We start from the raw sequence: 15,413 nt of genomic DNA, 5'->3' as shown, positions 1-15,413 counted from the left end.
AGCTGAGAAAAAGAGAGATAAAAAAATCCAGGAGTATGAGGGGAAAATTAGAGAATTAAGTGATGCACTAAAGAGAAATAATATAGGCATAATTGGTATTCCAGAGGAGGAAGAGAGAGGGAAAGGTGCTGAAGGTGTACTTGAAGAAATAATAGCTGAGAACTTCCCGGATCTGGGGAAGAAAAAAGGCATTGAAATATAAGAGGCACAGAGAACTCCCTTCAGAGATAACTTGAATCGATCTTCTGCACGACATATCATAGTGAAACTCGCAAAATACAAGGATAAAGAGAAAATTCTGAAAGCAGCTAGAGATAAACGTGCTGTAACATATAAAGGGAGACCTATAAGACTCATGACCGATCTCTCTACTGAAACTTGGCAGGCCAGAAAGGAATGGCAGGAGATCTTCAATGTGATAAACAGAAAAAATATGAAGCTGAGAATCCTTTATGCAGCAAGTCTGTCATTTAGAATAGAAGGAGAGATAAAGGTCTTCCCAAACAAAAACTGAAGGAATTCGTCACCACTAAACCAGCCCTGCAAGAGATCCTAAGGGGGATCCTGTGAGACAAAGTACCAGAGACATCGCTACAAGCATGAAACCTACAGACATCACAATGACTCTAAACCCATATCTTTCTATAATAACACTGAATGTAAATGGACTAAATGCGCCAACCAAAAGACATAGGGTATCAGAATGGGTAAAAAACAAGACCCATCTATTTGCTGTCTACGAGAGACTCATTTCAGACCTGAGAACACCTTCAGATTGAGAGTGAGGAGATGGAGAACTATTTATCATGCCACTGGAAGTCAAAAGAAAGCTGGAGTAGCCATACTTATATCAGACAAACTAGACTTTAAATTAAAGGCTGTAACAAGAGATGACGAAGGGCATTATATAATAATCACAGGGTCTATCCATCAGGAAGAGCTAACAATTATAAATGTCTATGCGCCGAATACAGGAGCCCCCAAATATATAAAACAATTACTCACAAACATAAGCAACCTTATTGATAAGAATGTGGTAATAGCAGGGGACTTTAACACTCCACTTACAGAAATGGATAGATCATCTAGACACACGGTCAATAAAGAAACAAGGGCCCTGAATGATACATTGGATCAGATGGACTTGACAGATATATTTAGAACTCTGCATCCCAAAGCAACAGAATATACTTTCTTCCCGAGTGCACATGGAACATTCTCCATGATAGATCACATACTGGGTCACAAAACAGCCCTTCATAAGTATATAAGAATTGAAATCATACCATGCATACTTTCAGACCACAATGCTATGAAGCTTGAAATCAACCACAGGAAAAAGTCTGGAAAACCTCCAAAAGCATGGAGGTTAAAGAACACCCTACTAAAGAATGAATGGGTCAACCAGGCTATTAGAAAAGAAATTTAAAAATATATGGAAACAAACGAAAATGAAAATACAACAATCCAAACGCTTTGCGATGCAGCGAAGGCAGTCCTGAGAGGAAAATACATTGCAATCCAGGCCTATCTCAAGAAACAAGAAAAATCCCAAATACAAAATCTAACAGCACACCCAAAGGAAATAGAAGCAGAACAGCAAAGACAGCCTAAATCCAGCAGAAGAAGAGAAATAATAAAGATCAGAGCAGAAATAAACAATATAGAATCTAAAAAAACTGTAGAGCAGATCAACAAAACCAAGAGTTGGTTTTTTGAAAAAATAAACAAAATTGATAAACCTCTAGCCAGACTTCTCAAAAAGAAAAGGGAGATGACCCAAATAGATAAAATCATGATTGAAAATGGAATGATTACAACCAATCCCTCAGAGATACAAACAATTATCAGGGAATACTATGAAAAATTATATGCCAACAAACTGGACAACCTGGAAGAAATGGACAAATTCCTAAACACCTACATGCTTCCAAAACTCAATCAGGAGGAAATAGAAAGCTTGAACAGACCCATAACCAGTGAAGAAATTGAATCAGTCATCAAAAATCTCCCAACAAATAAGAGTCCAGGACCAGAGGGCTTCCCAGGGGAATTCTACCAGACGTTTAAAGCAGAGATAATACCTATCCTTCTCAAGCTATTCCAAAAAAGAGAAAGGGAGGAAAACTTCCAGACTCACTTTATGAAGCCAGTATGACTTTGATTCCTAAACCAGACAGAGACCCAGTATAAAAAGAGAACTACAAGCCAATATCCCTGATGAATATGGATGCAAAAATTCTCAATAAGATACTAGCAAATCGAATTCAACAGCATATAAAAAGAATTATTCACCATGATCAAGTGGGATTCATTCCTGGGATGCAGGGCTGGTTCAACATTCGCAAATCAATCAATGTGATACATCACATTAATAAAAGAAAAGATAAGAACCATATGATCCTGTCAATCGATGCAGAAAAGGCATTTGACAAAATTCAGCAACCTTTCTTAATAAAAACCCTCGAGAAAGTCGGGATAGAAGGAACATACTTACACATCATAAAAGCCATTTATGAAAAGCCCACAGCTAACATCATCCTCAATGGGGAAAAACTGAGAGCTTTTCCCTGAGATCAGGAACACGATAAGGATGCCCACTCTCACCGCTGTTGTTTAACATAGTTTTGGAAGTTCTAGCATCAGCAATCAGACACCAAACGGAAATCAAAGGCATCAAAATTGGCAAAGATGAAGTTAAGCCTTCACTTTTTGCAGATGACATGATATTATACCTGGAAAATCCGATCGACTCCACCAGAAGTCTGCTATAACTGATACATGAATTTAGCAAAGTTGCAGGATACAAAATCAATGTACAGAAATCAGTTGCATTCTTATACACTAATAATGAAGCAACAGAAAGACAAATAAAGAAACTGATCCCATTCACGATTGCACCAAAAAGCATAAAATACCTAGGAATAAATCTAACCAAAGATGTAAAAGATCTGTATGCTGAAAACTATAGAAAGCTTATGCAGGAAATTGAAGAAGATATAAAGAAATGGAAAACCATTCCGTGCTCATGGATTGGAAGAATAAATATTGTCACAATGTCAAAACTACCCAAAGCTACCTACACATTCAATGCAATCCCAATCAAAATTGCACCAGCATTCTTCTCGAAGCTAGAACAAGCAATCCTAAAATTCATATGGAACCACAAAAGGCCCTGAATAGCCAAAGTAATTTTGAAGAAGAAGACCAAAGCAGGAGGCATCACAATCCCAGACTTTAGCCTCTACTACAAAGCTGTCATCATCAAGACAGCATGGTATTGGCACAAAAACAGACACATAGACCAATGGAAGAGAATAGAAACCCCAGAACTAGACCCACAAACGTATGGCCAACTAATCTTTGACAAAGCAGGAAAGAACATCCAATGGAAAAAAGACAGTGTGTTTAACAAATGGTGCTGGGAGAACTGGACAGCAACATGCAGAAGGTTGAAACTAGACCAGTTTCTCACACCATTCACAAAAATAAACTCAAAATGGATAAAGGACCTCAATGTGAGACAGGAAAGCATCAAAACCCTAGAGGAGAAAGCAGGAGAAGACGTCTCTGACCTCAGTCATAGCAAGTTCTTACTTGACACATCCCCAAAGGCAAGGGAATTAAAAGCAACAATGAACTACTGGGACCTTATGAAGATAAAAAGCTTCTGCACAGCAAAGGAAACAACCAACAGGACTAAAAGGCAACCAACGGAATGGGAAAAGATATTTGCAAATGACATATCAGACAAAGGGCTAGTATCCACAATCTATAAAGAGCTCACCAAACTCCACACCCGAAAAACAAATAACCCAGTGAAGAAATGGGCAGAAAACATGAATAGACACTTCTCTAAAGAAGACATCTGGATGGCCAATAGGCACATGAAAAGATGCTCAACGTCGCTCCTCATCAGGGAAATACAAATCAAAACCACCCTCAGATATCACCTCTCGCCAGTCAGAGTGGCCAAAATGAACAAATCAGGAGACTATAGATGCTGGCGAGGATGTGGAGAAACGGGAACCCTCTTGCACTGTTGGTGGGAATGCAGACTGGTGCAGCCACTCTGGAAAACAGTGTGGAGGTTCCTCAAAAAATTAAAAATAGACCTACCCTATGACCCAGCAATAACTGCTAGGAATTTACCCAAGGGATACAGGAGTACTGATGCATGGGGCACTTGTACCCCAATGTTTATAGCAGCACTTTCAATAATAGCCAAATTAAGGAAAGAGCCTAAATGTGCATCAACTGATGAGTGGATAAAGAAATTGTGGTTTATATACACAATGGAGTACTACGTGGCAATGAGAAAGAATGAAATATGGCCCTTTGTAGCAACATGGATGGAACTAGAGAGTGTAATGCTAAGTGAAATAAGCCATACAGAGAAAGACAGATACCATATGTTTTCACTCTTATGTGGATCCTGAGAAACTTAACAGAAACCCATGGGGGAGGGGATGAAAAAAAAAAAAGAGGTTAGAGTGGAAGAGAGCTAAAGCATAAGAGACTCTTGAAAACTGAGAACAAACTGAGGGCTGATGGGGGGTGGGAGGGAGGGGAGGGTGGGTGATGGGTATTGAGGAGGGCACCTTTTGGGATGAGCACTGGGTGTTGTATGGAAACCAATTTGACAGTAAATTTCATATATTAAAAAATAAATACATAAATAAATAAATAAAAAGAAGTATTATGGAAGTATAATACATGTCCACTTCACTAGGAATGTAAATCCAGTCAGGGCTTCTTTCTTAACAAAGAGAAGATAAATCATAAAGAAATAGGATACAGCAGTACTCTGACACATTTATTAAAAATTACAGAATGAGGGGCACCAGGGTGACTCAATTAGTTAAGCGTCCGACTCTTGATTTCAACTCAGGTCTCAATGTCAGGATTTGTGAGTTCGAGCCCCGTATCTGGCTATGCACAGTCAGCTTGGGATTCTGTGCTTGGGATTCTCTCTCTCCCTCTCTCTCTCTGCCCCTCCCCCTGCTTGCACTCTCGGTCTCAAAAGTAAAATAAATATTTTTTACAAAATTACAGAATGAAAACACTAAACATAGGATCTTGAAATACTCCAGTCAACAATCCCCTCTGGTTGTTGTAAGAAGCAGGAAACTGTCTCCTACTCTGTTATTTGCATTTCTTCTCTAACTACTCAGTAAATGCACTGCTCAGCAGAAGCACTAGAAAGACCAACATAATAGAAATTTTATAGCCAATATCCTTGAACTTATCTAAGAACTTAGAGAAAATAGTGCTCTGTAGTAGAAAAAATGGTATAAAAATAAAAAGGTAGACTGACTCCCTTATCAAAATAACATATTAATGATATATAGTAATGAACTGAATAAGTCAACAAGTCTTTTTCAGTTTAGCACTCTGAATAAAAACGGGAAGCATATTGAACCAACCCGATGAAATCATAAAACCTAAATTGAAGTATCGTGCCTCTGAAAACTAAAAATGGATAAATCACTGTCATTAAGGAAGAAATATCTTAACCTTTCTTCAGGTTTTCTGATCATGATGAACTAAAAGAACTAAACTATCTTCCTGGATTATCATCTGTACCATGATGCATACTAATGAGATACGTCAATATTAACGAGAAAAGGGCACACTGGTGTTAAGAAGCTTAGTCTAGAAGAAAAAGTGTAAATTTGGATTCAAAGAAGTTGACAGAATTCTGAACATTAGTGAATGACTTATGTAGCTATATAAATGTGCACATAATTAAAACAATTGCTATTTGTCTACTATCACCAAGGTTTTATTATTCAAAATTTTGAGAGCCAGTTCATTGACAATGGTCCCAGGACACTGGCCAAAAAGTCTCATCACATTATATTATTTCTTGCCTAGAAAATGGCATTATCAATTGTTTTTCCCATTTTAAAAGAGATTTTTTTGCAATAACTGTGGGAGCTCCACTAATAATTTATATCGTCTTGCAATTTAGTTTCTAGCTTGAAGACAAAAGACCACTATCTTCGTGATTAAGTGAGCTAGTAATAATATACACATGTGCAGCAGCTCAGAGCTCAACCACTAATTAGTTAATTAATTATACACCATTTTGAAAGGTACATAAGTTCAATTCCATGGAGCTGCATAGGACAAAGGTCCTATAAATTAAAATAAATCATCACCACATTCAGATAGGCCCATTTTTTTCTTATGTAACATGTAACTCTATAAACTGAGGATAATTAAGAATGTGACCTTTAGATGCAGAGGTTTAAATCATCAACAGTCATGAAAGGCTGGTTTGAGATTAAATGTGGCACGGGAATAGGTTTCATTCACATTAAGGTTGGTCATTTGCATGACTGGCAGAGATTAATGAGGTAAATATAAAATACATTTCAAAGCAAATTTTATTACTCTTGTAATAAATAATACACTTATGTGAGAGTGTCAAATTATCCAACTCCATATTTTTGGAGTATAAAGTATATTATATAGTATATTATATATATATTTGGAGTATTTTAAAGTATAAAAGGGATTATTGAACTTTCATTATATCTTGGTTATAGACTTGTTTACCTCAGACTATCTTGAGCTTAGTAATAATGGTATGACATTAAGGATATTAATAAGAACAGCAACTAGCATTGGTCACTATATGCCAAGCCCTACATTAAATGCTTTATAATCATGATGTCTCTTAACTCAAAAAAGGACCTGGGAAGCTGGTACTATATAACTCTATAAACTGAGGACAATTAAGAATGTGACCTTTAGATGCAGAGGTTTAAATCATCAACAGTCATGAAAGGCTGGTTTGAGATTAAATGTGGCATGCCACATTTTGCAGTCGCCATTTTGTAGATGAGGAAATTGAGGCTCAGTGTTGCTAACTACCTTGCTCCGTTTCATAGTGTTAACACAAGGTCACAGCCAAGTCAGTGTGACGCCATAGTTGGTATTGTACTATACTGCAACTCACATCAAGCTTCCGTTTGGTTTATTAATTTAAATGATGGGGCAAAAAAAGAGATACCACCATAACTTAAAGATCAAATGGAAACTGATGGTTTACCGATGAAATAGTATGCACAACTTTTTGTTATATACTTTAAGATATTTAACACTATCTTACCTGGTCAGGGAGAAGTGATGATATTTTATGTAGACCCCTTCACTGAGGTTAGAAATATCCCAACAATAGGAAAAAACATGTAGCTGTAAGATTGGGTTTCAACTACATGTACATTTATACTGTCTCAGGAGAGACGGCTCTTCACCTGAGTCACTCCCTCCCTGAAGACAGTATGGTCCTGTATGTTAGATTTAGTTTGTATATTGGGGCACAGCCTGTGGTGCTCCCTGAAATAAATATCTAGAGTAAGTAGTCATTCACAGGCTGAATCCAATCCACATGTGTGTTTTGTTGGGCCCATGTAGTGTTTCATTAGTTTGTTTTTATTTAATCAACTACCCACATTTAAAAATAGGAAAATTTTACAGAAAAAAACCTGGATTTCCATCTTATCTCAGTAAACAAAGACTTAGCAAAACTGATCTTAAATTCCCTCTTGGTAAGTCCTTTGCTGGTGCCGGGTTTCAGTTGGCCCCAGTAGACAACTGGAGGGTACATGCTTTCCATTCAGCCTCAAAGCCACTTCGCCCATAGACATTCTCTGCCAGGCCCCTTTTGGCATTTACGTGGCTGTTCCTCATTTAGAGAGAAGCCTCATCCACCATCCAGCTTTGAGAAGTTCTTTTGTCCTCATGGGATTGTACTTGCAGCCTACTGTGCTGTTTGCACTTTCCTCCCTTGTTTTTTTAATGTGGTGCTGTGAAGGACAGCAGGGGTGGGCAAAGAGACCAAGATAGTGGTGCTGAATACAGACAAATTCTGTAAGCAAGAGGGCGATCTGGATCTCTGAAAGGATTGTTTCATATGGTTACTAAGCCATTAATACATATTTCATTCTGTGAAGACAAAGTCATTTAAAGGCGGTGATTCATCACTTGCATATTCAAAAATGCAATATCTAGAGTCAAATGAATTTAAAACTGAGTACAGAATAATTTTCACTGTTTAATTTCAATCCATATAATGTATATAAATCCATTCTTCTTTTTGTAGGTTTTGAACCTCTCTACTAAAAGCTCTTCATATATAAAGAGCATATATACAATATATGGAAAGAGAGATAATCCTAGCATATATAAAGAGCATATATAAAATATGCTATGTATGAAAGAGTAAAATGGCAATAGAAGAATTATATGAATCTATACATATAATTATGTAATTTAAAATTACAAATATATTGGGGCGCCTGGGTGGCTCAGTCGGTTAAGCATCCAACTTCAGCTCAGGTCACGATCGTGGTCCATGAGTTCGAGCCCCATGTCAGGCTCTGTGCTGACAACTCAGAGCCTGGAGCCTGCTTTGTATTCTGTCTGTCTGTCTGTCTCTCTCTCTCTCTCTCTCTGCCCTTCCCTTCCTCACACTCTCTCTCAAGACTAAATAAGAAAACAAAATTTAAAATTACAAATATACATATATATTTATGTGTGTGTATGTGTATGTGTGTGCATATCTATGTATATACCCTTCCAAACTATTCTTCATGTAACTTTAAATCACAGTAATATTTTACAACAGAAAATTCTTACCTCAGCCAGAAAAACAACTAAGCACCAAATTAGCACAAAAATCAAGCTCTTATGGACAGTAACATATCGAAGGTATGTGTTCCATGTTGTCACTGGTGGTATGCTCTCAACATCGTCAAAAAAGCACTCCTAAAAAAAAGAATCATGGTTACTACAAGGAGACAACACCGTTTCACATGACCATCGTGGTTTATTTTGAATCTTGGAAATAAAGGAATACTAGTATTCCTAGGTAAACAAATTTCAACAAATATAAACCGCTATGAATGACATGTGTGATGTCACTCTATAACCAGTATAATGTCCACTGAAGCAACACAGCTTTTTGAAAAATGAGAAATGCTGTAAGTTTTCAAAATTCTGGAAGTATATCACTGATTATACAACTGTACCAGCTTCAGACAATTTCACCATTTTAATGTTTAACAGTGTCACACCTTTTATCAAATACATTGCATCATCAAACTGAATTTTCCTAGAACTCCTCTTGATTTAACTTATTTCTTCAGGGCTCCACGGACAAACAGTTTGGAATTTTGTTGGCTATAGAAGTTTGCTAATAGACATGAAGGCCAGCTGATGTTTGAAGGTTCCTCTCTCTTTCCAGATACGACTTTTTTTTTTAATGTTTATTTATTCTTGAGAGAGAGAGAGAGAGAGAGCAGGAGTGTGAGTGGGGGAGGGGCAGAGAGAGGGAGACACAGAATCCAAAGCAGCTCTAGGCTCTGAGGTGTCAGCACAGAGCCCGATGTGGGGCTCGAACTCATGAACCATGAGATCATGACCTGAGCCAAAGTCAGATGCTTAACCGACTAAGCCACCCAAGCGCCCCATGACTTGTTATATAATTCTAATCTTCAGTATATTTCCCTGAAAATTTTTTTTAAATATTTTTTCAATGTTTATTTATTTTTGAGAGAGTGAGAGAATGCGTGAGCACCTGCAAACACATATGAGCAGGAGAGGGCAGAGAGAGAGGGATTCAGAAAATCCCGAGCGGGCTCTGTGCTGACAGCAGAGAGCCCGATGTAAGGCTCAAACCCACAAACTGTGAGATAATGACCTGAGCCAAAGTCAGATGCTTAGCCGACTGAGCCGCTCAGGTGCCCCTCCCTGAAAGTTTTTATTTGTCCTTTGGTAAATGCGTTTCGAAAATTTGAGGAAGAGCAGCTCCAGATAGTCCCAAAGGAAAAGATACTTTTGTTTCTTTTGAAGTCAATGAAATTCATAAGAGAATCCCCAGGAACTCTAAAAGGGGTTCCTATGAAATCGGAACATAGCAAACTAATTAGATGTAAAGACTTTTCAGGGGTATAGCTCAGTGGTAGAGTATTTGACTAAGATGTAAAGATTTTTGGAAGCAAATAAACCTGGATTTAAATCTAAGCTCCACTATTGACTTCCTGGGAGCTGCCTGAGTTTAGGCAGTGGGACTTCTCTAAACTTTAGGGGTTTTTTAATCTGTAAATGAAGATATGTACTTTCTAGGGTAGTGGGGTGACTGACATTAGGAGTGATCAGTAAATAGTTAACTATTATCAAGGCATCTGGGCGGTTCAGTCAGTTAAGCATCTGGACTCTTGATTTCAGCTCAGGTCCTGATCTCAGGGTCCTGAGAATGAACCCTGCTTCAGGCTCTACACTGACAATGCAGAACCTGCTTGGGGTTCTCTCTCTCTTCCTCTCCCTCTGCCCCTCCCCTGCTCATGCACATGCGCATACGTGCTCTCTCTCTCTCTCTCTTTCAAAATAAATAAACTTTTTTTTTAAAGGAACTATTATCAGTTACAGAGATCATTCTTTACAACTAAATTTATAGGCTTACATTTGAGAAATTCATTCAGATTGATATGAAACCATACAGAAAAACTATCCCTTAGAAAACCTTTGTAAAATTACAGAAATACTGAAAGTATGTATTTTAGATATCACCTTTGCTGTTCTCTCATTTTACAGAAGAGGAAAAGTTGGTCCAAAGATGTGAACTGACTTGTACCCTAACCAAAATCATACTACTCTTAAATGATCTATGTACAAAATATGGCAATTCATTAAAATGCTGCCTGATTCATCCAAGGCACTTGAGGAATTTTTCTAATAAAACCCAAAACACAATAAACAAAACCCCTCCTCTTGTATATTGCTTCCTATTTGAAGAATAAAAGCATTTTATTCTTTAAAACGTAATATAAAAGGCTTTCTACCTGAAGGTTGGCATAGTATATGTTGAGTTTCATAAAACTTCTTTAAGAGAAATCTGTCCAGAGAACAAACTTTAAAGCAAATTTAAAAGATAAAAGAAAGCCCACTCTAAATTAAGGTAAGACTGATGTGTAAGCCAGAATGTGAGTTGGTCCTGTCAAGAGACTAGATGCTTACATACCTTACATAGACTACTTGCATATGAAATACTTCTTGGCTTCTAAATAACTGAAGCTATTATTTGTTTATATATTTATTTATACTCCACTTCTTTCCACAGAGATTTTAAGGTAGTAACAAAGCAGATTCATTATAATTTATAATGTTTCTAATTGATTACTGGCCTAGTAAAGGACCCAATACTAGCCCTTACGTTATATTTTATAGGAAGATACATCCATGGCCAAAGGAAATAGTTCATTCTTGTACATTTTGAAGTTGCTTACATAATTTATGGACTCTGGACTTTCTGAATCTTAAAATAATCTCCACCTTAAACCCATTATTTGAGTAAGTTTTATATCACACTATATACTGCATTTCACTCAGTTGCACTCTGTTGCAAACAAAAAACCACTGATAATTTATACATACCTTTAAATCTTCTTCGTTAATTTCTTCACTTACATCCAAGCCACTATCTAGAGATAATCGCCTTGAATATATATCCATTTCAGTTAAGTTTGTCTGAGGGGCCAGTGACATTTTTCGTGTGGATGCTGTTGTCCTTCGGTGAATGCTTTGACCTTGGTTCACAGAGGTCATCAGGTTCAGAACAGACTGCCTTCTTTGTCTCTGAAATGTGGGGCCAGCATTGACCATGTTGCTTCGAGGCAGGACAGCCTCTCCTTGCTCGCCATCTGGAACTAAGGACAGCCTTCTCTCTAAAGGCTCATCGGGATCTCCTTCGATGCCATTCATTTGTAATGGAGTCTTTTGAACAATTGAAAATTTCCTTATAGAGTTGATTGGATTAAGAATAGAGTTCTTCCTTTTTTCACCAAGCTCTCCAGTCTGTTTAAAAGATTGCTTTTTTGTTTCGTTCCAGGAGACGGCCGCATCTCCTTCCAATGAGAAACGCCGTAAAGTCTCAGTTATGATGGAATTTCTTCTTTCTGCACTAAACTGGTCAAAAGACTCATATCCCATGAGCTTGGAGCTGAAGTCAGGCCGTAGATTTTGTAATTCAGAAAATGTCCCATAAAAATAGCAGCTACCTTCATGTAAAATTAATATTTTGTCAGCTTTCTTTAAATGTTCCATCTTAGAAGTGACCAAAATCCTAGTTTTGTTAGCCATCAATTTACAGACACAGCTTTAAGAATATAAAAAGATAAAAATAAGATATCAATTGTATAAGAATTTTATTACAAGTCTATATATTGCATTGTAACATTTTGTTAATGTATTCTTGTGTAAAACATCTATCATACAACGTCATTATTATACTTAAAATACCTCTAAAAGTAAAAATAGCAATTAATTTGGTGCCTCTTTAATTATTATAGCATGAAATATGTTACTGAATTATTAGAGTATGCTAGATCATAAAATTGAGTGTTAACAGACCTAGAGTGAAATTAAATATCTGATATTAAATAAATGTTGGACTTTGAGCAAATTGGCAACCCTCTGTGTCTTGGTTTGTTCATACAGAAAATGAGAGAATTGTTAGATAACCTTTAAAGATCCCGGGGAAACGGGTGTATGCAATTCTGTGTCTTCTAAAATGTCAGAGCTTTCCTGTTCTTTACATTTTCTATTAATTTCCTTTTACATTTTAAGATGGCCACAAATTTAGTTCTCAAGAGCTTATATTAAGACTAATCTGATTTATTAAAAAAAAAAAGCAACAAACCAGAGAACTGAATAATAAATTTAACCTTCCTCTAATATAATTTCCCTTTAGTCTAAAAAGAAATCCTGACTAGAACCATCTAAGAGAGGCCACTTTCTTTTAGATATTAATACATTATATATTGTATAAAAAGAGGCATCATTCTAGATTATACTTTAACATACTAATATAGCTAACAAAGTGTATATTAGTAATAAGTTACTTATCACAATTACAGGATTGTAAAAATCTTAGGTATTAAATTTAAATTATAGGAAAGGTGCTTCTAGGGGTAATACAGCCATTTTATAGACATAAACTTCTACATCCTCATTGCTTAAAATCTTTATTTCAGAAAAGTATAATAATTCTCTTAATAAACTACTTTATAGCTCATGAAATCATTTTGAAACTGAAATCAAGTTGTAAAACTGCTCCTCTTAGGAACTTTACATACATTGTGCCCTAGTAGGGAGCTCCAATAAAATGAAAATCCCTAGTTTTGTGTAACCAAGGAAGAGGTTCTATAGAAAGTATTGAGGTATATAAATAGTCTGAGCATTCACCTACATTAAAACATTCAGCTTGTTTACTTTCTAGGAGACTTCCTATCTAAGGAGAAGACAGAATAAAATACTAACACAAAAAAGTAAAAATGTTAAGTACAATAACCATTTAAAATAATATATGCCACAAGGCAATAATAATGTAAAAACTACATAGATAGAGATTGTTTTGACAATAGCAATGGAAGAAATTGGTTTACTATATGGTCAGAACAGGTTTTAATGGAAGCGATTTTGAGTCTTCACTGTGAAGGGAAAATCAGATTTGGGTGAGTGCTATGTCACATTCTACCACAATGGTGGCCATATTTCTCAAGGGTAAAATGTCATCTATGATGGTATAGTTGTGCTTTCTTCTCTTTTAGCATGGCATGAGCATTATAAATTATTCAAAGAACATACCTTTCAAATATTTCTTTTTCTGTTAAAACATCCAGGTATCCAAAAGGAGAGTCTAACAGGTATAAATCAGCATCTTTGTACACTGCTCTAAAAAGAAAATGGAAATTAAATTATATTTTTAAGTATCTCATGCCATTTAGTACAAATAATTTTAAATGAGAATCAAAAAGGTAAGTCTTAAAAGATTTTTATGGGTTTTCACAACATTTCAAGAATGATTAAACTGGCTTTGCTAAGTGTAAATGATATAAACTAGCAGAAGTTAACAAAATGAATCACACCAGACCATACAATTTAAAATACTACCTTAAAAAAAGAAAATCTTTAATAATAGTATTTGTTTAGAGTCAAGAACCATGCTATGTGCTGGGAATACAGTGGTAAAAATTACATAGTCCCTGCCCTCAAAGATCTTGCATGTTGGTGGGAAAGCAAAAAAGAAAATGGACTGTTTCAATGCTATAAAATGTCAGAGACAGCAACTAAATAGCAGCATGAGATAAAAAGAAATGTTAAGTGTCTTTCAGTGTTGACTGCTACCAAAAAATTTTGGTATTGTGGCTGTAATATTACTGTTGGATTTTGCTCCATGTAGTTTCAGTCTCTGTACCATATTTATAAGAATTCCAAACAAGAAAGGATAAATAATTCACAACAAAAATGTACACCCATATCCGTTTTATTTTTTAAGTTAAAAATATGTAAGTGATGAATCACTAAATTCTATTCCTAAAACCAATATTACACTATATGCTAACATATCTAAATAAATTTTTATTTAAATAAATTGAAATAAAAACTTGAAACAAAAATAAATTAAAAAATAAACTTTTTAAATGTTTATTTATCTTGAGAGAGTGAGAGTGCGAGCGAGCATGAGCAGGGAGGGGCCGAGAGAGAGAGAGAGAGAGAGAGAGAATCCCAAGCAGGCTCCACACTGTTAGCATAGAGCCCAATACAGGGCTCAATCCTAAGAACTTTGAGATCATGACCTGAGCTAAAATCAAGAGTCAGATGCTCAACTGACTGAGCCATCCAGGCACCCCATAAATAAAAATTTTATGAGCAAGTAAAATCTTCATTAAATTAATCTTAGAACAGTAATAAGATGAAGATGTAGTCTCACGTTAATAGAAATGAGATTAAATCTTCATAACATCTAAACTTTTCAGGTGTGGTTGTTAGCAGCACTACCCTTACCCCATGCATAGGATTCAGGGTTTATGTATAACTCTTGGTATTTTCTGTAAAAATTGTATTCAGTTAAAAACTAGAAATGGCAAAAAGGCAAAGTGAAATCTAAAAGAACTTTTGCAACATAGGGGCACCTGGGTGGCTCAGTTGGTTAAGTCTTTGACTTCAGCTCAAGTCGTGATCTCACAGTTCATGAGTTCAAGCCCCATGTCAGGCTCTGTGCTGACAGCTGGGAGCCTGGAACCTGCTTCGAGTTCTGTGTCTCTCCCTCTTTCTGCTCCTCTCCTGCCCCTGCTCATATTCTGTCTGTCTCTCTCTCTCTCTCTTTCTCTCTCTCTCAAAAATAAACATTAAAAAAATTTTTTAAAAGAACTTTTGCAGTATAAATTATTTTTAAAGATAACATGCAAGAACTAGATAAAAGACCCCTATCAAAATACACCCTCAAGGTCTTTCACTACCCCCTGCTCTGTCTTGCTTCTCTCTCTCCTTTACATCTATGACCACAGTTTCTCAAGAATTGGAAATAATATATTCACAACCCAAAACTGGACAACACGTGA

The 15,413-nt window shown here is 36.3% G+C and overlaps 1 protein-coding gene across 1 annotated transcript in view; it reads right to left on the bottom strand.

Moving 5' to 3' along the window:
- CFTR (CF transmembrane conductance regulator) overlaps window positions 1-15,413 on the bottom strand; it is a 182,340-nt gene that overhangs the window by 70,325 nt on the left and 96,602 nt on the right. Inside the window, exons 13-15 of the mRNA XM_042922907.1 lie at window positions 13,657-13,743; window positions 11,446-12,166; window positions 8,650-8,778 (exon numbers count right to left, since the gene is read on the bottom strand). Coding sequence (XP_042778841.1) covers window positions 8,650-8,778; window positions 11,446-12,166; window positions 13,657-13,743 — 937 coding nt within the window. The remainder of the gene's footprint in view (window positions 1-8,649; window positions 8,779-11,445; window positions 12,167-13,656; window positions 13,744-15,413) is intronic.

Source organism: Panthera leo, chromosome A2 (genome assembly GCF_018350215.1).
Source record: "Panthera leo isolate Ple1 chromosome A2, P.leo_Ple1_pat1.1, whole genome shotgun sequence".
Lineage (NCBI taxonomy): Eukaryota > Metazoa > Chordata > Mammalia > Carnivora > Felidae > Panthera > Panthera leo.
Note: the sequence above shows the minus strand (reverse complement) of the source record. Positions and strands in the feature narration are given on the sequence as shown.